General features: G+C 47.3%; 1 protein-coding gene across 14 annotated transcripts in view; it reads left to right on the top strand.

Annotated features, from left to right (window-relative positions):
• Positions 1-27413, top strand: part of LOC109885437 (protein MTSS 1-like) — a 113200-nt gene that overhangs the window by 51294 nt on the left and 34493 nt on the right. For all 14 annotated transcript variants that reach the window (XM_031811849.1, XM_031811846.1, XM_031811845.1 and 11 more), the window contains exon 4: positions 26817-26901. In XM_031811849.1, the coding sequence (XP_031667709.1) occupies positions 26817-26901 (85 nt within the window). The remainder of the gene's footprint in view (positions 1-26816; positions 26902-27413) is intronic.

The raw sequence follows: 27413 nt of genomic DNA, 5'->3' as shown, positions 1-27413 counted from the left end.
GGATGATTGTCAGTAAGAACGGATGATTGCCAGTAAGAACGGATGATTGCCATAATTTGTTCAGTTTAATCACTCCGTTATTACATTTATATTACATTGAACAATCCAAACATTGAAATACCATCATGTAAAGTACAAACCCCAAACAGTCCAGGTATCAATACTGGTATATACGGCTAAATCTAGTTTTCCGGCCATTCTCCTACTTGGAACAATGTCTTTATTATATTTTCCTTTGGTGTCTTTTTAGATAAGAACAAGCATTCGGTTAGTATCAGACACTCTCTGAATAGAACATTTTACAGCAGTGTCTCCTGTCTGCTCTGACTGAGAATAGATTATTGATCAAGAGCTGTCTGAAAGGCACGGTTGATTAGATTACTGTAACGTCAGGCTTTTCTCCGGGTGAAACCGGGGCTGAGGTGGTTGGAGTGGCGATGGGCACGGCCGGTGTGGCTAGTTTGTAGAGAACATTCTAGAGGCCCTCGTCCTGGCTCTGTAGAGAACATTCTAGAGGCCCTCGTCCTGGCGCTGTAGAGAACATTCTAGAGGCCCTCGTCCTGGCGCTGTAGAGAACATTCTAGAGGCCCTCGTCCTGGCGCTGTAGAGAACATTCTAGAGGCCCTCGTCCTGGCTCTGTAGAGAACATTCTAGAGGCCCTCGTCCTGGGGCTGTAGAGAACATTCTAGAGGCCCTGGTCCTGGCGCTATAGAGAACCTTCCAGTGGACCTCGTCCTGGCGCTATAGAGAACCTTCCAGTGGTCCTCGTCCTGGCGCTATAGAGAACCTTCCAGTGGACCTCGTCCTGGCGCTGTAGAGAACCTTCCAGTGGACCTCGTCCTGGCGCTGTAGAGAACCTTCCAGTGGTCCTCGTCCTGGCGCTGTAGAGAACCTTCCAGTGGTCCTCGTCCTGGCGCTATAGAGAACCTTCCAGTGGTCCTCGTCCTGGCGCTGTAGAGAACCTTCCAGTGGTCCTCGTCCTGGCGCTGTAGAGAACCTTCCAGTGGTCCTCGTCCTGGCGCTCTAGAGAACCTTCCAGTGGTCCTCGTCCTGGCGCTGTAGAGAACCTTCCAGTGGTCCTCGTCCTGGCACTGTAGAGAACCTTCCAGTGGTCCTCGTCCTGGCGCTGTAGAGAACCTTCCAGTGGTCCTCGTCCTGGCGCTGTAGAGAACCTTCCAGTGGTCCTCGTCCTGGCGCTGTAGAGAACCTTCCAGTGGTCCTCGTCCTGGCGCTCTAGAGAACCTTCCAGTGGTCCTCGTCCTGGCGCTGTAGAGAACCTTCCAGTGGTCCTCGTCCTGGCACTGTAGAGAACCTTCCAGTGGTCCTCGTCCTGGCACTGTAGAGAACCTTCCAGTGGTCCTCGTCCTGGCGCTGTAGAGAACCTTCCAGTGGTCCTCGTCCTGGCACTGTAGAGAACCTTCCAGTGGTCCTCGTCCTGGCGCTGTAGAGAACCTTCCAGTGGTCCTCGTCCTGGCACTGTAGAGAACCTTCCAGTGGTCCTCGTCCTGGCGCTGTAGAGAACCTTCCAGTGGTCCTCGTCCTGGCGCTGCAACGTTTCTCCATGGAGTTGAGAGAAAATGTTGTCGTTTTAAAGCTAGTTTCCTGCATTTTTAAAATGGCTAATTCTGTGTTCTTTTGCTCAAACATAATATCAAAATCAACACTGCTAAATTCATTGATTTTGGAATTTTCAATTCTCCCTGACTGTCTAGTTTTTATTTTGGTGATTGTTATTTCTCCAAGATTTGTTTATATTTTTGTAAATATATAACTCCATTATCTTTTCCACATACTTTATATCTGGTTTTAGTTGTTTAAGTTTACACTGAAAGGGGTTTTCCATCCTGAAAATGTTTTTACCCCCAAAAAATGCTTAGGATTTCAATGGTAGAAGAATCCCTGAACACAATGTCATTCCAATATGTGACCAGCATCATCCATTTCCCTGTGTAGTTTTATCCTCCTCTATCTAAAGTTGAGAATGTAAAGGGTTTAGTGTGTGTGTGTGTGTGTGTGTGTGTGTGTGTGTGTGTTACAGCGAAGGTAAGGTTTAATACCAACAGCTTGGCTGCACTTTAAACACCAGCAGACCAATTGACTTCCTGGGGTTAGGGGTTGATCTGTGGTGATCTAATCTGTTGACGTCCCTCATGCCTTGAGGGCCAGACCGGTTACTGGCAACGCTTGTTTATCTGGTTCACGGTAGACCTACTCCACAGACATTACCTGAACCGTGGCTCTTGATCCACTAAGACAGACAGATGAGGCCTGTTATCTGGGCTGGTTGACCACCTTGGGGACAGGGATCCTGATCCACTAACACAGACAGATGAGGCCTGTTATCTGGGCTGGTTGAACACCTTGGGGACAGGGCTCCTGATCCACTAACACAGACAGATGAGGCCTGTTATCTGGGCTGGTTGAACACCTTGGGGACAGGGATCCTGATCCACTAACACAGACAGATGAGGCCTGTTATCTGGGCTGGTTGACCACCTTGGGGACAGGGCTCCTGATCCACTAACACAGACAGATGAGGCCTGTTATCTGGGCTGGTTGACCACCTTGGGGACAGGGCTCCTGATCCACTAATACAGACAGATGAGGCCTGTTATCTGGGCTGGTTGACCACCTTGGGGACAGGGCTCCTGATCCACTAACACAGACAGATGAGGCCTGTTATCTGGGCTGGTTGACCACCTTGGGGGCAGGGCTCCTGATCCACTAACACAGACAGATGAGGCCTGTTATCTGGGCTGGTTGACCACCTTGGGGACAGGGCTCCTGATCCACTAACACAGACAGATGAGGCCTGTTATCTGGGCTGGTTGACCACCTTGGGGACAGGGATCCTGATCCACTAACACAGACCTCTCTCTCTCTTCTCTTCTCCTCTTGTCTGCCAATCATTCATATCTCCAGCAGTATGTATCTAACTCCAGGCAGGCAGGAGGCAGACAGTAGTAGTTGTTATCTGCTCATGCGTCAGTTGAAATGCTCATGCGTGTGTTGAAATGTCCGTATTTCCAACCCCTGGATTGGTCGATGTGATAACTGGACTGTCTTCCACATGGTTGACAGTACGGTGATGGGGTAGTACATCTGCCAGTCAAGTCAATGGGTGAAATGACATTAGTCTGGAGGAAAGAAATCCTCTCTCTGACCTACATATTATCCACCCGCTCCTCTCAAATGATGGCATCATCTGTATCTGGGCAGAATTCATACGGTCATTTATCTCTCTCTTTGTGTGTGTGTGTGCTGCAGTGAAGGCAAGGCAGTCAATGAGGATTGTCCCCTATTCATATTAATGCTTAGCCATCATCATCATCATCATCATCATCATCATCATATCAAACACTGCTGTTTTGTGTGATAGTCATTTTAAGGTGTTGCTGTCAGCCTTGTAGCTGGGTGCAGTCGGACTCATTTTCAGCCCCGTAACATGACTTAAGAATGAATAAGAGTAGCAGGCTTGACGTGGAAGAGCCCTAGAGAGGGGAAGCTGACAGCAGTTATTGTCTGCCCTGCAGTAAGTAGCCAGACTCTGCCTGCCAACTGGCCCAACGCTACATAACATGTGATGATGCGACTACTCCTCCGTTTATGTGGAAACAGTTGACTGTTCTCAATACGTCACAGCCGTGTTAAATGTGTGAAATCAGGAGTGAAATGACGACTGGACTATAAGGTGCTGTTTAGGACATCATGTGACAGAGAGAGGCTGCCTGTCTGTCTCCTGATGTCATGTGACAGAGAGAGGCTGCCTGTCTGTCTCCTGATGTCATGTGACAGAGGCTGCCTGTCTGTCTCCTGATGTCATGTGACAGAGGCTGCCTGTTTGTCTCCTGATGTCATGTGACAGAGGCTGCCTGTTTGTCTCCTGATGTCATGTGACAGAGAGAGGCTGCCTGTCTGTCTCCTGATGTCATGTGACAGAGAGAGGCTGCCTGTCTGTCTCCTGATGTCATGTGACAGAGAGAGGCTGCCTGTCTGTCTCCTAATGTCATGTGACAGAGGCTGCCTGTCTGTCTCCTGATGTCATGTGACAGAGGCTGCCTGTCTGTCTCCTGATGTCATGTGACAGAGGCTGCCTGTCTGTCTCCTGATGTCATGTGACAGAGGCTGCCTGTCTGTCTCCTGATGTCATGTGACAGAGGCTGCCTGTCTATCTCCTGATGTCATGTGACAGAGGCTGCCTGTCTGTCTCCTGATGTCATGTGACAGAGGCTGCCTGTCTGTCTCCTGATGTTATGTGACAGAGGCTGCCTGTCTGTCTCCTGGTCTGATGGATGCTGCAGACCTGTTTAGTCTGTGTGATCAGTATTCAGCACCACCACTACAGTGGCAGACACACTAACACAGATGTAGCTGTTGACACTCCACTTCTCTGTGGTCTATCAGATGATACTGGAGCACAGAGTCTTCTAGTACTGGTACTTAGTCTCTGTGTGATCAGTATTCAGACACACTAACACAGATAGAGCTGTTGACACCACTTCTCTGTGGTCTATCAGATGATACTGGAGCACAGAGCCTTCTAGTACTGGTACTTAGTCTCCTTGTGATCAGTATTCAGACACACTAACAGATATGGCTGCTTCATGCTGTTATACACTTCTCTGTGGTTTACTACTCTATTAGAATACCACAGAGGACAGATAATATATTAATACTACTACTACTGCTACTACTACTACTACTACTACTACTGTTACTACTACTACTACTACTACTACTGTTACTACTACTACTACTACTACTACTAATGGTACTAATAATACTACTACTAATGGTACTACTACTACTACTAGTAGTACTACTACTACTGGTACTACTACTGGTACTACTGCTACTACTACTGGTACTACTGCTACTGCTGCTACTACTGGTACTGCTACTACTACTACCTGTACTGGTACTTCTGCTACTATGGGTACTACTACTACTACTGGTACTACTACTACTACTGGTGGTACTACTACTACTACTGGTGGTACTACTACTACTACTGGTACTACTACTAGTACTGGTACTATTACTACTACTACTACTACTACTGGTGGTACTACTACTACTACTGGTACTACTGGTACTACTACTACTGGTACTACTACCGTTACTACTACTACTGGTACTACTACTACTACTAGTAATACTACAGGTACTACTACTACTATAGTAGTAGTTAATAAACAGTAACATCCAGATGTCTGGTCTGACCAGGGAATTGACCGACTGACTGGGATGTGGTTTAGTTACAACATTCATTACAACAGTCTTTGACTGAACTGTATTACAGTATAATCTGTGTTTCAGCGGAGAGGAATTACTGCCTGCGGCGTAATCCGCTGTGAGTCTCTCACCAAACACAGACAGACCCTTGTGAAAGTCAGTCCAATCCCTTGCTAAACGAAGCTGTCATCAGACCTTCCTGTCATGGCTGCAAGGGAATGTGGTGTTGTTTAGGACGCACACTCAGTGTTTTCATAACCTCAGGTACTCCTCTGTTTCTACAGAGCCAGTCTCAAGCTCCTACTACTACTGGTACTACTACTACTGGTAATACTACTACTGGTACTACTACTACAGGTACTACTACTACTACTGGTACTACTACTACTACTGGTACTACTACTACTACTACTACTACTACTACTACTACTACTACTACTACTGGTACTACTACTACTGGTACTACTAGTACTGGTACTACTACTACTACTGGTACTGGTACTACTACTAATCAAATCAAATCAAATCAAATTTATTTATATAGCCCTTCGTACATCAGCTGATATCTCAAAGTGCTGTACAGAAACCCAGCCTAAAACCCCAAACAGCAAGCAATGCAGGTGGAGAAGCACAGTGGCTAGGAAAAACTCCCTAGAAAGGCCAATACCTAGGAAGAAACCTAGAGAGGAACCAGGCTATGTGGGGTGGCCAGTCCTCTTCTGGCTGTGCCGGGTGGAGATTATAACAGAACATGGTCAAGATGTTCAATGTTCATAAATGACCAGCATGGTCGAATAATAATAAGGCAGAACAGTTGAAACTAGAGCAGCAGCACAGTCAGGTGGAAGTTGAAACTGGAGCAGCAGCATGGCCAGGTAGACTGGGGACAGCAAGGAGTCATCATGTCAGGTAGTCCTGGGGCATGGTCCTAGGGCTCAGGTCAGTTGAAACTGGAACAGCAGCATGGCCAGGTGGACTGGGGACAGCAAGGAGTCATCATGTCAGGTAGTCCTGGGGCATGGTCCTAGGGCTCAGGTCCTCCGAGAGAGAGAAAGAAAGAGAGAAGGAGAGAATTAGAGAACGCACACTTAGATTCACACAGGACACCGAATAGGACAGGAGAAGTACTCCAGATATAACAAACTGACCCCAGCCCCCCGACACATAAACTACTGCAGCATAAATACTGGAGGCTGAGACAGGAGGGGTCAGGAGACACTGTGGCCCCATCCGAGGACACCCCCGGACAGGGCCAAACAGGAAGGATATAACCCCACCCACTTTGCCAAAGCACAGCCCCCACACCACTAGAGGGATATCTTCAACCACCAACTTACCATCCTGAGACAAGGCTGAGTATAGCCCACAAAGATCTCCGCCACGGCACAACCCAAGGGGTACTACTACTGGTACTACTACTACTACTACTACTACTGGTACTACTACTACTACTACTACTACTGGTACTACTACTACTACTACTACTACTGGTACTACTACTGGTACTACTACTACTACTACTACTGGTACTACTACTACTACTACTACTACCACTACAGGTACTACTACTACTATAGGTACTAGTACTACTACTACTACTACTACTACTACTACTACAGGTACTACTACTACTAACTCAGGTACTCCTCTGTTTCTACAGAGCCAGTCTCAAGCTCTCCTGACCCCCTCGTTAAATACAGCAGTATGGCTGTGAGCTCTGGTTGCCAGGTGGTTGCCGTGTGGTCCCTCCCAGCCAGAGTCAGTCAGGCAGTTGATGTCTAGTGTCCCAATTGGCACCATATTCCCACACATAGTACTAATTATATTTATTTGTGTAGAAGAGCCTTATGGTCCCTGGTGAAAAGTAGCACAAAATAGGGAACAGGGTGCTGTTTGTCAGGCAGCTGATTTATGGAAGACATAGCTATCTGTTGTTATTAATGTCTGTGACGTAAAAGGTCTGTGATTATCTGTGCATTGCATTGTCTCTCTCTCTCTCTCTCTCTCTCTCTCTCTCTCTCTCTCTCTCTCTCTCTCTCTCTATCTCTCTCTCTCCCCTCAGTTCTACTACTACAACTACACTATTCTCTTTCCTGTGTGTGTCTGTGTGTTTATGACCAATAAAACACAAGTCAGATCTAATGCTGTTTACAGTAGAGATCTCCTTCACTGATATCTGGGTCACTGCTATCTAAGGATTATAGCATGTGAGTCAGGCACTACGGAAATTATATGTGTTGTTAATTATATTTATTTGTGTAGAAGAGACACATTAGGCTATACAGCAAATATCTGCAGGCTAGATAGGACACACTAGGAGAAGTGGTGGCCAGGCAGGAAGACTACAGAGTGACAGCAGGCTAGATAGGACACACTAGGAGAAGTGGTGGCCAGGCAGGAAGACTACAGAGTGACAGCAGGCTAGATAGGACACACTAGGAGAAGTGGTGGCCAGGCAGGAAGACTACAGAGTGACTGCAGGCTAGATAGGACACACTAGGAGAAGTGGTGGCCAGGCAGGAAGACTACAGAGTGACTGCAGGCTAGATAGGACACACTAGGAGAAGTGGTGGCCAGGCAGGAAGACTACAGAGTGACTGCAGGCTAGATAGGACACACTAGGAGAAGTGGTGGCCAGGAAGACTACAGAGTGACTGCAGGCTAGATAGGACACACTAGGAGAAGTGGTGGCCAGGCAGGAAGACTACAGAGTGACTGCAGGCTAGATAGGACACACTAGGAGAAGTGGTGGCCAGGCAGGAAGACTACAGAGTGACTGCAGGCTAGATAGGACACACTAGGAGAAGTGGTGGCCAGGCAGGAAGACTACAGAGTGACTGCAGGCTAGATAGGACACACTAGGAGAAGTGGTGGCCAGGCAGGAAGACTACAGAGTGACTGCAGGCTAGATAGGACACACTAGGAGAAGTGGTGGCCAGGCAGGAAGACTACAGAGTGACTGCAGGCTAGATAGGACACACTAGGAGAAGTGGTGGCCAGGCAGGAAGACTACAGAGTGACTGCAGGCTAGATAGGACACACTAGGAGAAGTGGTGGCCAGGCAGGAAGACTACAGAGTGACTGCAGGCTAGATAGGACACACTAGGAGAAGTGGTGGCTGCAGTGTTTTTACTACCCAACAACCAGCCTACCACACATCTGATATCTGGCCAGAGATGCTGCAGTGTTTTTACTACCCAACAACCAGCCTACCACACATCTGATATCTGGCCAGAGATGCTGCAGTGTTTTTACTACCCAACAACCAGCCTACCACACATCTGATATCTGGCCAGAGATGCTGCAGTGTTTTTACTACCCAACAACCAGCCTACCACACATCTGATATCTGGCCAGAGATGCTGCAGTGTTTTTACTACCCAACAACCAGCCTACCACACATCTGATATCTGGCCAGAGATGCTGCAGTGTTTTTACTACCCAACAACCAGCCTACCACACATCTGATATCTGGCCAGAGATGCTGCAGTGTTTTTACTACCCAACAACCAGCCTACCACACATCTGATATCTGGCCAGAGATGCTGCAGTGTTTTTACTACCCAACAACCAGCCTACCACACATCCGATATCTGGCAGAGATGCTGCAGTGTTTTTACTACCCAACAACCAGCCTACCACACATCTGATATCTGGCCAGAGATGCTGCAGTGTTTTTACTACCCAACAACCAGCCTACCACACATCTGATATCTGGCCAGAGATGCTGCAGTGTTTTTACTACCCAACAACCAGCCTACCACACATCTGATATCTGGCAGAGATGCTGCAGTGTTTTTACTACCCAGTAACCAGCCTACCACACATCCGATATCTGGCCAGAGATGCTGCAGTGTTTTTACTACCCAACAACCAGCCTACCACACATCTGATATCTGGCCAGAGATGCTGCAGTGTTTTTACTACCCAACAACCAGCCTACCACACATCTGATATCTGTCCAGAGATGCTGCAGTGTTTTTACTACCCAACAACCAGCCTACCACACATCTGATATCTGGCCAGAGATGCTGCAGTGTTTTTACTACCCAACAACCAGCCTACCACACATCTGATATCTGTCCAGAGATGCTGCAGTGTTTTTACTACCCAACAACAACACTGAGAAAAAAGGGTTAAAAAATCTTTTTTTGTTGATGGTAGAACCTTTTTGGTTCCAGGTAGAACCCTCTGCGGAAAGGGTTTTTACATGGAACCCAAAAGGGTTCTCCCTGGAACCAAAAGGGTTCTACTAGGAACCAAAAAGGGTTCTTCAAAGGGTTCTCCTATGTGGACAGCAGAAGAACCCATTCTAGTAGTGCAGCCTACCGCGCATTCCTAACCTGATGTGGCTCAATGGAGCATCACAACAGCGAGCAGAGCAGACATGGTCTCTCTCTCTCTCTTTCTCGAAAGCACAGCTGTCCTCACCCTCCACAGATTCCTTTTCCAGTCCCTTTCTGTGTTATGTGACCATGTTGGTGACAGAAGAGGTATCGAGGAAACTAGTGATGAAGGGTATAAGAGGGATTGGTTTACAGAGGCCATGTGACATACTACTAGAGGATGGACGCAATAGGCTAGCTGCTTTGTCTCTAGAGAACGTGATCGTTCAGAGCAACGACATGACCTAAAATAACCATTCAGTACCCCTGGTTAAACCCCAGATTCCCTAATGCCTATTGCCACCTATGACACCTGTGATGCTGCCATTGCCAAGTTAAGCAGAACCAAGCCAGCTCTACTGTAGGTTTAGTGTTGCCTTGTAACATTCATAGACAACTGTCAACAAGGCTGTAGCCTCACGTCTGAAATCTCTCATGTGATTCCTGGCATTCAGAGACCATGAGACCATGTTGTTTTAAAGAGGAGTGTTTGTCTGTCTGTCTGACCTGCTACAGTAAGTAACCCTATGCCATAATTACTTACGGCACAGCTGAGAAGCACAAGGCCAGACCTGGGTTCAAATAATATTCGAAATCATTTCCAATACTTTATCTGGGCTTGATTATGCCTGCCTAGCTTAATGGAACCAATAGAATAGTCCCAAAACTGTAAATCTAGCCAACATAACAGAAGGTGTCCCACAGGGTTCGATTCTTGGTCCAAGTTCTTTTCACCATTTATATGAACAGCGTCGGTCTATCTGTACAACACTGTAACGTTCGTCTGTACGCAGATGACACTGTTGTATACGCTACTGCCACCTACGTCAGCTCAGGATCTGTTGACTCTTCAATCTGCTTTTACTAGCTTGCAGAAAGACTCGTTTGACCTGAAGTTGGTACTAAAATCCAAGGAAAACCAAGTACATGTTATTTTTCAAACCATGTTTAAAAAATATATATGTTTTACCTTTTATTTAACTGGGCAAGTCAGTTAAGAACAAATTCTTATTTTCAATGACGGCCTACTGGGGAACAGTGGGTTAACTGCCTTGTTCAGGGGAACAGTGGGTTAACTGCCTTGTTCAGGGGAACAGTGGGTTAACTGCAGAACGACAGATTTGTACCTTGTCAGCTCAGGGGTTTGAACTTGCAACCTTCCGGTTACTAGTCCAACGCTCTAACCACTAGGCTACCCTGCCGTAATAATATAACTGATGATTTGTGCATAAGTACGTTAGATGGTGCTCCCATTGATCGTGTCCCCCCCCGTCTATAAATATCTGGGCATCTGGATTGACGAAAAAGCTATCTTTAAAAAAATAAATAACATGTTGACGAGTTCTTCAAGAAATGAAGAATTAAGTTGTGCTTCTTCTATAGGAACAGGGCCTTTCATTAAATAGCAGAACAGGGCCTTTCATTAAATAGAATAGGGCCTTTCATTAAATAGTAGAACCCAGATCATTCAGTCTACAGTCATTCCTGTTATAGATTATGGTGATATGATATACATGAATGTAGCGCCCAGCGTTTTGAAGCCCTTGGACACCATTGATCGTATCGCACATCGTGTTTATAAACACCTGACAGCTTTGACAGTCACCACTGCATCCTTTATCAACAGGTTGGGTTGGCCCTCGCTAAAAACGACACATCACATCATTATTCTGTTGTTGTTTATATAAAGCCTTACTCAATAAACTACCAATTTACTCAACACATCACATCATTATTCTGTTGTTGTTTATATAAAGCCTTACTCAATAAACTACCAATTTACTCAACACGTCATTGTTGAAGTATAGAAACTGGGATTCCAACACTAGATCACAGGATTGGTTAATACTGGAGAATCCACGTGTTTTCCTACCAGGCCCCTATCATGTGGAACAATCTCCAAGTAACAGTTAATTTGGATGTGTTGTTGTCTCTGGGTCAGTTTTGGAGAAAGGATAGGGATTTTAACATTGTTTGTTTTGTTTGATTGTTTATTGGGTATATAATATTTTCTACTTGTTTAATGTTGTGTTTTAAATTGTGTATAATTTAGTTTTCTGTATTGTGAGACCTTGGTGTCGATGTGTTTTCCCCCTGGTTGAATAGATAGTATTCCACTACAGACAGACGAGAGCGAACGCTCAAACTCTTTGAAGGATTTCGAATAGCGTTTGAACCCAGGTCACTCAGTTCCCAGAGCTGCATCAGGTCATCACAGTGTTAGTGTCTCAATCCCATTATGTCACGTTACAGATTAGTTACAGATTAACCTACTGGCAACCAACCAACTGCCAGTCCGTCAGGGAAACTGAAAATCAGCCTTTGGAAGGCTGGCCACGTTTCCATAGAAACAAAGAAACACTTGAGAACAGAACCAGACGAGTATGTTGTGTTATTTATCCTTTATTTATACAGATAAATCCTGTTGAGATCAAACATCTCTTTTACGATGGCTACCTGTCTATTGCTGTGTAGACAGACAGCAGTTCACTAGACAGGCAGCAGGTCACTAGACAGGCAGCAGGCAGCAGTTCACTAGACAGACAGCAGGTCACTAGACAGGCAGCAGTTCACTAGACAGACAGCAGTTCACTAGACAGGCAGCAGGTCACTAGACAGGCAGCAGTTCACTAGACAGACAGCAGTTCACTAGACAGGCAGCAGGTCACTAGACAGGCAGCAGTTCACTAGACAGGCAGCAGTTCACTAGACAGGCAGCAGTTCACTAGACAGGCAGCAGGTCACTAGACAGGCAGCAGTTCACTAGACAGACAGCAGTTCACTAGACAGGCAGCAGTTCACTAGACAGGCAGCAGTTCACTAGACAGACAGCAGTTCACTAGACAGGCAGCAGGTCACTAGACAGGCAGCAGTTCACTAGACAGACAGCAGTTCACTAGGCAGTTCACTAGACAGGCAGCAGTTCACTAGACAGGCAGCAGTTCACTAGGCAGGCAGCAGTTCACTAGACAGGCAGCAGTTCACTAGGCAGTTCACTAGACAGGCAGCAGTTCACTAGACAGGCAGCAGTTCACTAGACAGGCAGCAGTTCACTAGACAGGCAACAGTTCACTAGACAGGCAGCAGTTCACTAGACAGGCAGCAGTTCACTAGACAGGCAGCAGGCAGCAGTTCACTAGACAGGCAGCAGTTCACTAGACAGGCAGCAGTTCACTAGGCAGGCAGCAGTTCACTAGACAGGCAGCAGTTCACTAGACAGGCAGCAGTTCACTAGACAGGCAGCAGTTCACTAGACAGGCAGCAGTTCACTAGACAGGCAGCAGTTCACTAGACAGGCAGCAGGCAGCAGTTCACTAGACAGGCAGCAGTTCACTAGACAGGCAGCAGGCAGCAGTTCACTAGACAGGCAGCAGTTCACTAGACAGGCAGCAGGCAGCAGTTCACTAGACAGGCAGCAGTTCACTAGACAGGCAGCAGTTCACTAGACAGGCAGCAGTTCACTAGACAGGCAGCAGTTCACTAGACAGGCAGCAGTTCACTAGACAGACAGCAGGCATCAGTTCACTAGACAGGCAGCAGTTCACTAGACAGGCAGCAGTTCACTAGACAGGCAGCAGTTCACTAGACAGGCAGCAGTTCACTAGACAGGCAGCAGTTCACTAGACAGGCAGCAGTTCACTAGACAGGCGGCAGTTCACTAGACAGGCAGCAGTTCACTAGACAGACAGCAGGCATCAGTTCACTAGACAGGCAGCAGTTCACTAGACAGGCAGCAGTTCACTAGACAGGCAGCAGGCAGCAGTTCACTAGACAGGCAGCAGTTCACTAGACAGGCAGCAGTTCACTAGACAGGCAGCAGTTCACTAGACAGGCAGCAGTTCACTAGACAGGCAACAGTTCACTAGACAGGCAGCAGTTCACTAGACAGGCAGCAGGCAGCAGTTCACTAGACAGGCAGCAGTTCACTAGACAGGCAGCAGTACACTAGACAGGCAGCAGTACACTAGACAGGCAGCAGGTCACTAGACAGGCAGCAGGTCACTAGACAGGCAGCAGGTCACTAGACAGGCAGCAGGTCACTAGACAGGCAGCAGTTCACTAGACAGGCAGCAGTTCACTAGACAGGCAGCAGTTCACTAGACAGGCAGCAGTTCACTAGACAGGCAGCAGTTCACTAGACAGGCAGCCGTTGTCTTATACCCGTTCAGCATAAGACAACCGGGAGGGGGGGCACCCATTCAGCATAAGACAACCGGGAGGGGGGGCACCCGTTCAGCATAAGACAACCGGGAGGGGGGGCACCCGTTCAGCATAAGACAACCGGGAGGGGAGAGGGGGAGGCACCCGTTCAGCATAAGACAACCGGGAGGGGGGAGGGGGGAGGCACCCGTTCAGCATAAGACAACCGGGAGGGGGGGGCACCCGTTCAGCATAAGACAACCGGGAGGGGGGAGGGGGGAGGCACCCGTTCAGCATAAGACAACCGGGAGGGGGGGGCACCCGTTCAGCATAAGACAACCGGGAGGGGGGAGGCACCCGTTCAGCATAAGACAACCGGGAGGGGGGAGGCACCCGTTCAGCATAAGACAACCGGGAGGGGGGGGCACCCGTTCAGCATAAGACAAAATGTTGCATAATCCAGATCATGCTGGTGATATCCCAGCCATAAGATCTTGATCTCTAACCCGGTCCTAGTTTGTCATTACCAGGGCCTGGCTGACTGGCTGGTTGACTGGCTGGTTGACTGGCTGGTTGACTGGCTGGTTGACTGGTTGACTGGCTGGTTGACTGGCTGGTTGACTGGCTGGTTGACTGGCTGGCTGGTTGACTGGCTGGTTGACTGGCTGGTTGACAGGCTGGCTGGTTGACTGGCTGGCTGGTTGACTGGCTGGTTGACTGGCTGGCTGGTTGACTGGCTGGCTGGTTGACTGGCTGGTTGACTGGCTGGTTGACAGGCTGGCTGGTTGACAGGCTGGCTGGTTGACTGGCTGGTTGACTGGCTGGCTGGTTGACTGGTTGACTGGCTGGTTGACTGGCTGGCTGACTGGCTGGTTGACTGGCTGGCTGGTTGACTGGCTGGCTGGTTGACTGGTTGACTGGTTGACTGGCTGGTTGACTGACTGGCTGGTTGACAGGCTGGCTGGCTGGTTGACTGGTTGACTGGCTGGTTGACTGGCTGGTTGACTGACTGGCTGGTTGACTGGCTGGTTGACTGGTTGACTGGTTGACTGGCTGGTTGACTGACTGGCTGGTTGACAGGCTGGCTGGCTGGTTGACTGGTTGACTGGCTGGTTGACTGGCTGGTTGACTGACTGGCTGGTTGACTGGCTGGTTGACTGGCTGTGTTTAGAGTGGCAGATAACCCTGTGTGTATGATATATGGTACACAGATGTTCCCCATCCCTGTGGGCTGAACCATGAGATAGAACGATAGGAACCACTGCATTGCAGCATACAGCCTACTATCTACAGCTAATTAGAGGGCTGGAGCCAGAGGCACAGAGGAACATACACACACACACACACACACACACTCTGACACACACACATTCTGTAACACACACACACTCTCACACACACACACTCTCACACACACACACTCTCTCACACTCACACACACACACACACACACTCACTCATTCACACAATGATAGGCCAGATTATTCTCTCTCTGGTGTTCTGGGGCAGAGGGGTAACAGAACTCTGGTGTTCTGGGTCAGAGAGGTAACAGAACTCTGGTGTTCTGGGGAAGAGGGGTAACAGAACAGGGAATCTGACCTATCAGCAGTCTGTCAACACTGTCACCCTGTGTCTCTTCTGATACGGGTCCCAAATACCACCCTATTCCCTACATGTAATCTTCATTTAGGCAGGGTGTCCCATTGAGACCAATGTCTCTTTTACAAGGGGCCCTGTTCCAAGGTAGTGTACTAAATAGGGAATAGGGTGCCATATGGGACAGGGACAAAGACAGACACTAGTCTCCACTTGACACTGTCTGTGGACTGGCAGACCTGCAATAGGCAGCTGTGGAGGTGAACTGAATAACCTCTGTTTTCTACCAGTAAGCAGAAGAGATGGCAGGGAGGGAGGGAGGGAGCGAGGGAGGCTGGCAGAGAAAGTGTGTGGTTTATGGCTTGGCTTCACCCTGGATGCACTGGGTGAGAGAGAGAGAGACAGATATACCGATATACCGATGCTTCTTTGATGAGGCTAATGAACTGTGATTTCTCCTCAGAGGAATGACAACTACTTCTGCTCCCAAACCAGACATGAGACATTGACTAGCCATGACTAGTTAAGGAGAGGAAGAAGACATTGACTAGCCATGACTAGTTGAGGAGAGGAAGGAGACATTGACTGGCCATGACTAGTTGAGGAGAGGAAGGAGACATTGACTAGCCATGACTAGCTGAGGAGAGGAAGGAGACATTGACTAACCATGACTAGTTGAGGAGAGGAAGGAGACATTGACTAGCCTTGACTAGTTGAGGAGAGGAAGGAGACATTGACTAGCCATGACTAGTTAAGGAGAGGAAGGAGATATTGACTAGCCATGACTAGTTAAGGAGAGGAAGTAGACATTGACTAGCCATGACTAGTTAAGTAGAGGAAGGAGACATTGACTAGCCATGACTAGTTAAGGAGACATGAGACATTGACTAGCCATGACTAGTTAAGGAGAGGAAGAAGACATTGACTAGCCATGACTAGTTAAGGAGAGGAAGGAGACATTGACTAGCCATGACTAATTAAGGAGAGGAAGGAGACATTGACTAGTTAAGGAGAGGAAGGAGACATTGACTAGCCATGACTAGTTAAGGAGAGGAAGAAGACATTGACTAGCCATGACTATTTGAGGAGAGGAAGGAGACATTGACTAGCCATGACTAGTTGAGGAGAGGAAGGAGACATTGACTAGCCATGACTAGTTAAGGAGAGGAAGGAGACATTGACTAGCCATGACTAGTTAAGGAGAGGAAGAAGACATTGACTAGCCATGACTAGTTAAGGAGAGGAAGGACGAGTGTCACAAACCAAATACCCACCCGCACACAAAACTGGTTTTAACCTTTTACTGCAGTGGGCTAAATCAGGGTCACACAGAGTGACTGACACAGAGTGACTGTTGGTAGTCTGACACAGAGTGACTGTTGGTAGTCTGACACAGAGTGACTGTTGGTAGTCTGACACAAATCTACTTTGAAACAAACCTAGCCTGTCTGGAGTGTCAGATGGTTTGTGGGTTTTCCCACTATTCGACTGATTCCATTTCACCAAGACATGCTCAATGATACCCAGCTTAAGTATTAGAAATACTTTCAAATAGTATTTGAACCCAGGTCTACGGTATGATGATGATGAAAGGAAGGGACATTCCCCACGGTGGCCCCGGCTGACTGGCTGACTGACTGGGTGAATGACTGCCTGACATGACTGCCCGACAGGTTGGGGCCTTTAATCAGTCCTGAGAAGCACACCTCTCCATCCATCAGCACCAGCTGACAGTCTGTCCCCACCTCCACTCTTCAACCCAACCCCATCTTCCTCCTCAGAGCTGGGTAGACAGGTGGCCTGGCTGGGGCCTCACAGTGACAGACAGTCTGGAAGCAGACCAGGGCCTGGATGTTGTCTTCTCTGTACAGTGTCACCTGTTAACTGACCACTCCCACACTGACCACTCCCACACTGACTCCACTATTAACCCTGCTATACACCTGTTAACTGACCACTCACACACTGACTCCACTATTAACCCTGCTATACACCTGTTAACTGACCACTCCCACACTGACTCCACTATTAACCCTGCTATACACCTGTTAACTGACCACTCCCACACTGACTCCACTATTAACCCTGCTATACACCTGTTAACTGACCACTCCCACACTGACTCCACTATTAACCCTGCTATACACCTGTTAACTGACCACTCCCACACTGACTCCACTATTAACCCTGCTATACACCTGTTAACTGACCACTCCCACACTGACTCCACTATTAACCCTGCTATACACCTGTTGACTGACCACTCCCACACTGACCACTCCCACACTGACTCCACTATTAACCCTGCTATACACCTGTTAACTGACCACTCCCACACTGACTCCACTATTAACCCTGGTATACACCTGTTAACTGACCACTCCCACACTGACCACTCCCACACTGACTCCACTATTAACCCTGGTATACACCTGTTAACTGACCACTCCCACACTGACTCCACTATTAACCCTGCTATACACCTGTTAACTGACCACTCCCACACTGACTCCACTATTAACCCTGCTATATACCTGTTGACTGACCACTCCCACACTGACTCCACTATTAACCCTGCTATACACCTGTTAACTGACCACTCCCACACTGACCACTCCCACACTGACTCCACTTGAGAGGACCTCACTGACAGCTGTGAACCAATGAGAGGAAGGAGGAGATGTAATGTTTGTGGACAATGGAAGGAAAATGTCTCTCAGAGTCGACTACAGAGCAGACAGAGGGGAGGGTTGTGGACGATTCATTCATACAATTGAAGTGTCAGTCCAATACCAGTCACTTAGGATAGTGAATTGGATGGTACATAGTATCCATCTATGTCCAGTTCAGTTTATCTTCTCCTTTAGAGTGTGATAATGTCCTCATATAATGGCTGAGATCTCTGATCCTCTCTGTTCCTCTCTGATCCTCTCTGATCATCTCTGATCCTCTCTGTTCCTCTCTGATCATCTCTGTACCTCTCTGATCATCTCTGATCCTCTCTGTTCCTCTCTGATCCTCTCTGTTCCTTTCTGTTCCTCTCTGTTCCTTTCTGTTCCTCTCTGTACCTCTCTGATCATCTCTGTACCTCTCTGATCCTCTCTGTACCTCTCTGATCATCTCTGATCCTCTCTGATCATCTCCGTTCCTCTCTGATCCTCTCTGATAATCTCTGTACCTCTCTGATCCTCTCTGATCATCTCTGATCCTCTCTGTTCCTCTCTGATCATCTCTGTACCTCTCTGATCCTCTCTGTACCTCTCTGTTCCTCTCTGATCCTCTGATCATCTCTGATCCTCTCTGATCATCTCCGTTCCTCTCTGATCCTCTCTGATCATCTCTGATCCTCTCTGATCATCTCTGATCATCTCTGATCCTCTCTGATCATCTCCGTTCCTCTCTGATCCTCTCTGATCATCTCTGATCCTCTCTGATCATCTCTGATCCTCTCTGTTCCTCTCTGATCATCTCTGTACCTCTCTGTTCATCTCTGATCGTCTCTGTTCCTCTCTGTACCTCTCTGTTCCTCTCTGATCATCTCTGATCCTCTCTGATCCTCTCTGTACCTCTCTGTTCATCTCTGATCGTCTCTGTTCCTCTCTGTACCTCTCTGTTCCTCTCTGATCATCTCTGATCATCTCTGATCCTCTCTGATCCTCTCTGTACCTCTCTGTTCATCTCTGATCCTCTCTGTTCCTTCTAAAGCTGGAATCAGTGTGGTCGTGTCAGTAGAACTAAAGAAAGCTATTTTTATGGCATGCTTGTTTGTTTTGGTTTAAGAAATGTTGAACAACCACCGAAGGAACAAAGTCTTCTGTCATGGTGACTGTGAAGACTCTCTCTGGGTTGGGCTTTGTTATACAGGAAGAGGTGCCAGCATGACTGCCAGAATGCATCATATGTGTCATGTGTTAAGACCCTGAGATTTTAGATCCTGAGGAGGTGGATCATCCCCTCTATACAGCCAATCAGTAGAGCTCCTACCCAGGTTGGGTTTCCCCCTGTCTGGGGCAGCTTCCTTATTCCAGGGTCCTGTTCAGGAGGGCACACTATAGGAACAGTATCACTATGACTGTCACCATAGGAACAGTATCACTATGACTGTCACCATAGGAACAGTATCACTATGACTGTCACCATAGGAACAGTATCACAATGACGGTCACCATAGGAACAGTATCACTATGACTGTCACCATAGGAACAGTATCACAATGACTGTCACCATAGGAACAGTATCACTATGACTGTCACCATAGGAACAGTATCACTATGACTGTCACCATAGGGGGACTATCAATATGTCTGTATTGTATTATTGTTCCTGACTGTGTGATATAAAGGGAGGGTTATATATCCTACTGCCACCACACCCTCTCAATAACAGCTAGTCAATCTGAGGGAGAGGGGGTCAAATAAAAACATCTCTCTCTCTCTCTCTCTCTCTGTGTGTGTGGACTGTACGTTTATTTTAACCAGTAACAAGAGGTGGACTGTGTCTCAGGCGGAGCTGAGGTTGTGGGTTCTGATGCTGGTTTTAGTTCAGACAGACAGAGTGAGACAGAGAGGGATTGAGTGAAAACAATCAGGGTTCACAACTCAGTGTTACAGACAGAGTGCTCTTATGAGACTAGAGACTGACCTCCTTGTCGTCAAGATAAAGAATAACAGAGAGAAACTATTTTGTCACATTAACTCTACATTAATCTTAACACATTGTCCAGATAGTGCTCAGCAGAAAAGTAACTTATTTTATAAACATAAAAGTGAGACTGAATGACGTCTATGAGCTTCTGTTGCAGGTCTGCCTGATCGTCCAACATATCATTCCAAAATCACGGACATTAATATGGAGTTGGTCCTCCCCCTTCGCTGCTATAACAGCCTCCACTCCTCTGGGAAGGTTTTCCACTAGATATTGGAACATTGCTGCTATAACAGCATCCACTCTTCTGGGAAGGCTTTCCCACTAGATGTTGGAACATTGCTGCTATAACAGCCTCCTCTCTCCTGGGAAGGCTTTCCTACTAGATGTTGGAACATTGCTGCTATAACAGCCTCCACTCTTCTGGGAAGGCTTTCCACTAGATGTTGGAACATTGCTGCTATAACAGCCTCCACTCTTCTGGGAAGGCTTTCCACTAGATGTTGGAACATTGCTGCTATAACAACCTCCACTCTTCTGGGAAGGCTTTCCACTAGATGTTGGAACATTGCTGCTATAACAGCCTCCACTCTTCTGGGAAGGCTTTCCACTAGATGTTGGAACATTGCTGCTATAACAACCTCCACTCTTCTGGGAAGGCTTTCCACTAGATGTTGGAACATTGCTGCTATAACAACCTCCACTCTTCTGGGAAGGCTTTCCACTAGATGTTGGAACATTGCTGCTATAACAGCCTCCACTCTTCTGGGAAGGCTTTCCACTAGATGTTGGAACATTGCTGCTATAACAGCCTCCACTCTTCTGGGAAGGCTTTCCCACTAGATGTTGGAACATTGCTGTGGGGACTTGCTTCCATTCGGCAACGAGCATTAGTCAAGTTCTTCCGATAACGATCTCGACAAGCCATTTCTGTATGGACCTCGCTTTGTGCAGGGGGGCATTGTCATGCTGAAACAGGAAAGGGCCTTCACCAAACATTTGCCACAAAGTTGGAAGCACAGAATCATCTAGAATGTCATTGTATGCTATATCCATCCACAGGAAACGAAGGGGCCGAGCCTGTACCATGAAAAACAGCCCCAGACCATTATTCCTCCTCCACCAAACAGTTGGTAGATGGTGAAGTGTGATTCATTACTCCAGAGAACGTGTTTCCACTGCTCCAGAGTCCAATGGTGGCGAGCTTTACACCACTCCAGCCGACTCTTGGCATTGCGCATGGTGATCTTAGGCTTGTGTGCGGCTGCTCGGCCATGGAAACCCATTTCATGAAGCTCCCGACAAACAGTTCTTGTGCTGAAGTTGCTTCCGCAGGAAGTTTGAAACTTGAAGGGGTGTCCACATACTTTTGTATACATAAGTGTATGTTTGTTTACAAACACCACACCGAGCAAACGGAAGCTTTGCAACGTGACAACCCACTGTTGTGCAGCGCAAGAGAGGTGATCAGGTTACACTTGAAATTCACTACTAATGTTTGCCAGCTAAATATTTTATAAGCTTAACTATCTAAGATGTGCCAAATCAATTCTCTCCAGGGCTCCAGCTATGCATTTGGTTTGTTTGCTAAGTGGCTAGCTTGCAAGATCAAGGTTATTGGTTAAAGCAGAGACAACCAATCCCCTCCTGGATCCAGATCCCTACTGTCTAATATTGTTTTGTGCGTTCAGTAAACTGTGAGTAGCCTTTTGAGATAGTTGTATAACTTTATGAGCTGGATTGTTTGTCCTTCCAATTAGCTTGGGCTTATTAGCGTTTAGCTAAGGGAATTCGCTTGTTAGCATTTAGCTAGCATCCGCTATAGAATTCTATGGAATTCGCTAGTACTTTGTTAGCATTTAGCTAGCGTCCGTTTTTTATTTATTTTTACGTTTGGAAAGAAATCAAACCCCTTGTGTGCACTGCCGGTAATACCGTATATCTCAGTATGGTACAAGAACAGTATAACAATCTGGATCCTGCCAAACCCGAGTTTAAACACTTCTTATGGACATTGTTTCTACTCCAGTTCTGTCTGAATGGCCCCTGACATTCGTTAGGCCTAAGACCCAAACACAGCTGCATTTTCTGGCCACAACCCACCAAATCCAACCTCTGTATCAATGGGTCTAAGATCCAACCCTGTTTCAAGGGGTCTAAGATCCAACCCTGTGTCAAGGGGTCTAAGATCCAACCCTGTGTCAAGGGGCCTAAGATCCAACCTTGTATCAAGGGGGCTAAGATCCAACCCTGTTTCAAGGGGGCTAAGATCCAACCCTGTTTCAAGGGGGCTAAGATCCAACCCTGTATCAAGGGGTCTAAGATCCAACCCCTGTATCAAGGGACCTAAGATCCAACCCTGTATCAAGGGGTCTAAGATCCAACCCTGTATCAAGGGGTCTAAGATCCAACCTTGTATCAGGGGGTCTAAGATGGGTTATTGTGAGGTTATTATAAGCTGTTAACAAATCACCCTCCACCCCCCCACTACCATACAAGCTCCAACAAAAGCAGTAGGTCTCAGTGAGTTTCTGGAAGTGATTTTGAAGTCCCGTCCTGCAGAGCTGTTCATTCATTCCACAGTAGAGCAGTCTGCTCCATGCAGGGTTAAACAGAACAGACCTTCACTCACACTGGGCAGGACACTGAGGACAGACAATGGTCCTGCCAGTCAATGTCAAGCCTCTCGTCTGACTTGGGAGTGTTTACTGGTCTAGAGGAGGCCCCAGCTGGTTGTAAGGTTCTGGTGAGGCTTTACTGCCATGGCCTGGGCATGGAGACATGAACCACGTGCCCAGCTAAACACAGACAGGAACACACACCAACTGTACACACACTGTACACACACGTCTGTCTGTCTGTCCTTCATCCAGGCTGTGTGTTGAGCCTAAATGGGATCCTGCAGTGTTAATAAGCATTAATAGCTCTTTAAACCAGAGGAAGTGATTTGTAAAAAGGCCTTTTTCATTTCTAATTAATCTCCTAGCAGATTAGTCAGTGGTAGCATGGTCTGGCGTTTTGAGCCCAGGCACAGAGGCTGTAAGGCTGGCCAAGAGCAAATGAAACCTGCCTTGTAACCTTTATGCAAATTAGATTTTTGTCATTTTTAATTGAACCTTTATTTAACTAGGCAAGTCAGTGAAGAACAAATTCTTGTCTACAATGGCGGCCAAACCCGGACGACGCTGGGCCAATTGTGTGCCGCCCTATGGGACTCCCAATCACAGCCAGTTGTGATACAGCCTGGAATCGAACCAGCAGATAACCCTAGCAGATAGCCTTGGTACCCTAGCAGATGGCCTTGGTACCCCAGCAGATGTTATTGGTGCCCTAGCAGATGGCCTTGGTACCCTAGCAGATAGCCTTGGTGCCCTAGCAGATAGCCTTGGTACCCTAGCAGATAGCCTTGGTACCCTAGCAGATAGCCTTGGTGCCCTAGCAGATAGCCTTGGTACCCTAGCAGATGGCCTTGGTGCCCTAGCAGATGGCCTTGGTGCCCTAGCAGATAGCCTTGGTACCCTAGCAGATAGCCTTGGTACCCTAGCAGATAGCCTTGGTGCCCTAGCAGATAGCCTTGGTACCCTAGCAGATAGCCTTGGTACCCTAGCAGATGGCCTTGGAACCCTAGCAGATGGCCTTGGTGCCCTAGCAGATAGCCTTGGTGCCCTCTTGGTGCGCTGGCACCTCTTGAAGACCATTTGGCCTTGCCCCTAAAATCCTGAAACGCCAGGCCTGCCCCTCCCTCATTGGGCCTTTAGGTTTATTACTGGTGATGGTTCTAGAACTCACCGTTGTGTTCCTTTAGGTTTATTACTGGTGATGGTTCTAGAACTCACCGTTGTGTTCCTTTAGGTTTATTACTGGTGATGGTTCTAGAACTCACCGTTGTGTTCCTTTAGGTTTATTACTGGTGATGGTTCTAGAACTCACCGTTGTGTTCCTTTAGGTTTATTACTGGTGATGGTTCTAGAACTCACCGTTGTGTTCCTTTAGGTTTATTACTGGTGATGGTTCTAGAACTCACCGTTGTGTTCCTTTAGGTTTATTACTGGTGATGGTTCTAGAACTCACCGTTGTGTTCCTTTAGGTTTATTACTGGTGATGGTTCTAGAACTCACCGTTGTGTTTTGTATCAAAAAGTGGGTAGTTTGTATGTAAGGAGAGAGCAGCGTTCTCTAGTGTTTATTTACAAAGCACTCATGCAGAAACCTCCTATTTATCTATCATCATTAATTACCAAACCCAGTCACAGGCTTGGATAACACTGGAGGCCCCTTCGGTCTCCACAGAGTTGGGTAAAGCTACTTTTAGTTGTGTTCTTTTGTGCCATTTATGTGGAACAACTTTACAGAGCTCTCTGAAATGAAATGAGTAATGATCTGAGACCTCTTAAGTTGATACATGTGTCTGTGTTTCTTAATATGTTGTGTGGTTTGTGTATATTGTATGCTGTTGTATGTGTTTGATGTATTTATGCAGGGCTCATCTGGAAAAGACACCATAGACTCAGTATGACTTTCCTGTCAAAATAAAGGGTTCATCATTATGTGAAGTTTCCTATGCAGATTGGTTCAGCTCTAACCAGGATGTGTTGTTTGAGTTACAGGAGGCACCAGAGACATTGGTTCAGCTCTAACCAGGATGTGTTGTTTGAGTTACAGGAGGCACCAGAGACATTGGTTCAGCTCTAACCAGGATGTGTTGTTTGAGTTACAGGAGGCACCAGGGACATTGGTTCAGCTCTAACCAGGATGTGTTGTTTGAGTTACAGGAGGCACCAGGGACATTGGTTCAGCTCTAACCAGGATGTGTTGTTTGAGTTACAGGAGGCACCAGGGACATTGGTTCAGCTCTAACCAGGATGTATTGTTTGAGTTACAGGAGGCACCAGGGACATTGGTTCAGCTCTAACCAGGATGTGTTGTTTGAGTTACAGGAGGCACCAGGGACATTGGTTCAGCTCTAACCAGGATGTGTTGTTTGAGTTACAGGAGGCACCAGGGACATTGGTTCAGCTCTAACCAGGATGTGTTGTTTGAGTTACAGGAGGCACCAGGGACATTGGTTCAGCTCTAACCAGGATGTGTTGTTTGAGTTACAGGAGGCACCAGAGACATTGGTTCAGCTCTAACCAGGATGTATTGTTTGAGTTACAGGAGGCACCAGAGACATTGGTTCAGCTCTAACCAGGATGTGTTGTTTGAGTTACAGGAGGCACCAGGGACATTGGTTCAGCTCTAACCAGGATGTGTTGTTTGAGTTACAGGAGGCACCAGAGACATTGGTTCAGCTCTAACCAGGATGTATTGTTTGAGTTACAGGAGGCACCAGGGACATTGGTTCAGCTCTAACCAGGATGTATTGTTTGAGTTACAGGAGGCACCAGGGACATTGGTTCAGCTCTAACCAGGATGTGTTGTTTGAGTTACAGGAGGCACCAGGGACATTGGTTCAGCTCTAACCAGGATGTATTGTTTGAGTTACAGGAGGCACCAGGGACATTGGTTCAGCTCTAACCAGGATGTGTTGTTTGTGTGTTACAGGAGGCACCAGGGACATTGGTTCAGCTCTAACCAGGATGTGTTGTTTGAGTTACAGGAGGCACCAGGGACATTGGTTCAGCTCTAACCAGGATGTGTTGTTTGAGTTACAGGAGGCACCAGAGACATTGGTTCAGCTCTAACCAGGATGTGTTGTTTGAGTTACAGGAGGCACCAGAGACATTGGTTCAGCTCTAACCAGGATGTATTGTTTGAGTTACAGGAGGCACCAGGGACATTGGTTCAGCTCTAACCAGGATGTGTTGTTTGAGTTACAGGAGGCACCAGAGACATTGGTTCAGCTCTAACCAGGATGTGTTGTTTGAGTTACAGGAGGCACCAGGGACATTGGTTCAGCTCTAACCAGGATGTGTTGTTTGTGTGTTACAGGAGGCACCAGGGACATTGGTTCAGCTCTAACCAGGATGTGTTGTTTGAGTTACAGGAGGCACCAGAGACATTGGTTCAGCTCTAACCAGGATGTGTTGTTTGAGTTACAGGAGGCACCAGGGACATTGGTTCAGCTCTAACCAGGATGTGTTGTTTGAGTTACAGGAGGCACCAGGGACATTGGTTCAGCTCTAACCAGGATGTGTTGTTTGTGTGTTACAGGAGGCACCAGGGACATTGGTTCAGCTCTAACCAGGATGTGTTGTTTGAGTTACAGGAGGCACCAGAGACATTGGTTCAGCTCTAACCAGGATGTGTTGTTTGAGTTACAGGAGGCACCAGGGACATTGGTTCAGCTCTAACCAGGATGTGTTGTTTGAGTTACAGGAGGCACCAGGGACATTGGTTCAGCTCTAACCAGGATGTATTGTTTGAGTTACAGGAGGCACCAGGGACATTGGTTCAGCTCTAACCAGGATGTGTTGTTTGAGTTACAGGAGGCACCAGAGACATTGGTTCAGCTCTAACCAGGATGTGTTGTTTGAGTTACAGGAGGCACCAGAGACATTGGTTCAGCTCTAACCAGGATGTGTTGTTTGAGTTACAGGAGGCACCAGAGACATTGGTTCAGCTCTAACCAGGATGTGTTGTTTGAGTTACAGGAGGCACCAGAGACATTGGTTCAGCTCTAACCAGGATGTGTTGTTTGAGTTACAGGAGGCACCAGAGACATTGGTTCAGCTCTAACCAGGATGTGTTGTTTGTGTGTTACAGGAGGCACCAGAGACATTGGTTCAGCTCTAACCAGGATGTGTTGTTTGAGTTACAGGAGGCACCAGGGACATTGGTTCAGCTCTAACCAGGATGTGTTGTTTGTGTGTTACAGGAGGCACCAGGGACATTGGTTCAGCTCTAACCAGGATGTGTATGAGACACAGAAGCATCGAGGCCAAGCTCAGAGACTTTTCAATGTAAGGATGTTCTCATTTACAACGACACTACTACACCATCATTTACCATTGATTTGTAATACATGTCACTTTGAACTAAATTAAGAAGTGTTTGTGTATGTGTGTGTGTGTGTGTGTGCGTGTGTGTGTGTGTGTGTGTGTAACATTGTCGTTAAAGTGAGACATTACTGATGAATCTGTAGAATGTCACCCAGCTCAGCCGATTCTCGTCTTTCCCAGCATTCCACTGTCTCGGGCATGTCTGGTCCACGACACACACACAGTCACACACACACACACACACACACACACACACACACACACACACACACACACACACACACACACAGTCACACACACACACACACACAGTCACACACACACACACACAAACACACACACACACACACACACACACACACACACACAGGGGGATCTCTAATTTCTTCAAGGTATTTTGGAGAAATTCTTCTTGCGTCTCCATGGCTGTGACAGTGTGCTGTAGTAAACCTAGGTGCCTGTGGTCTAGCCTA

Source organism: Oncorhynchus kisutch, unplaced genomic scaffold, assembly GCF_002021735.2.
Source record: "Oncorhynchus kisutch isolate 150728-3 unplaced genomic scaffold, Okis_V2 Okis02a-Okis13b_hom, whole genome shotgun sequence".
In the NCBI taxonomy this organism is placed as follows: domain Eukaryota; kingdom Metazoa; phylum Chordata; class Actinopteri; order Salmoniformes; family Salmonidae; genus Oncorhynchus; species Oncorhynchus kisutch.
This window is presented reverse-complemented; position numbering and strand designations above follow the sequence as displayed.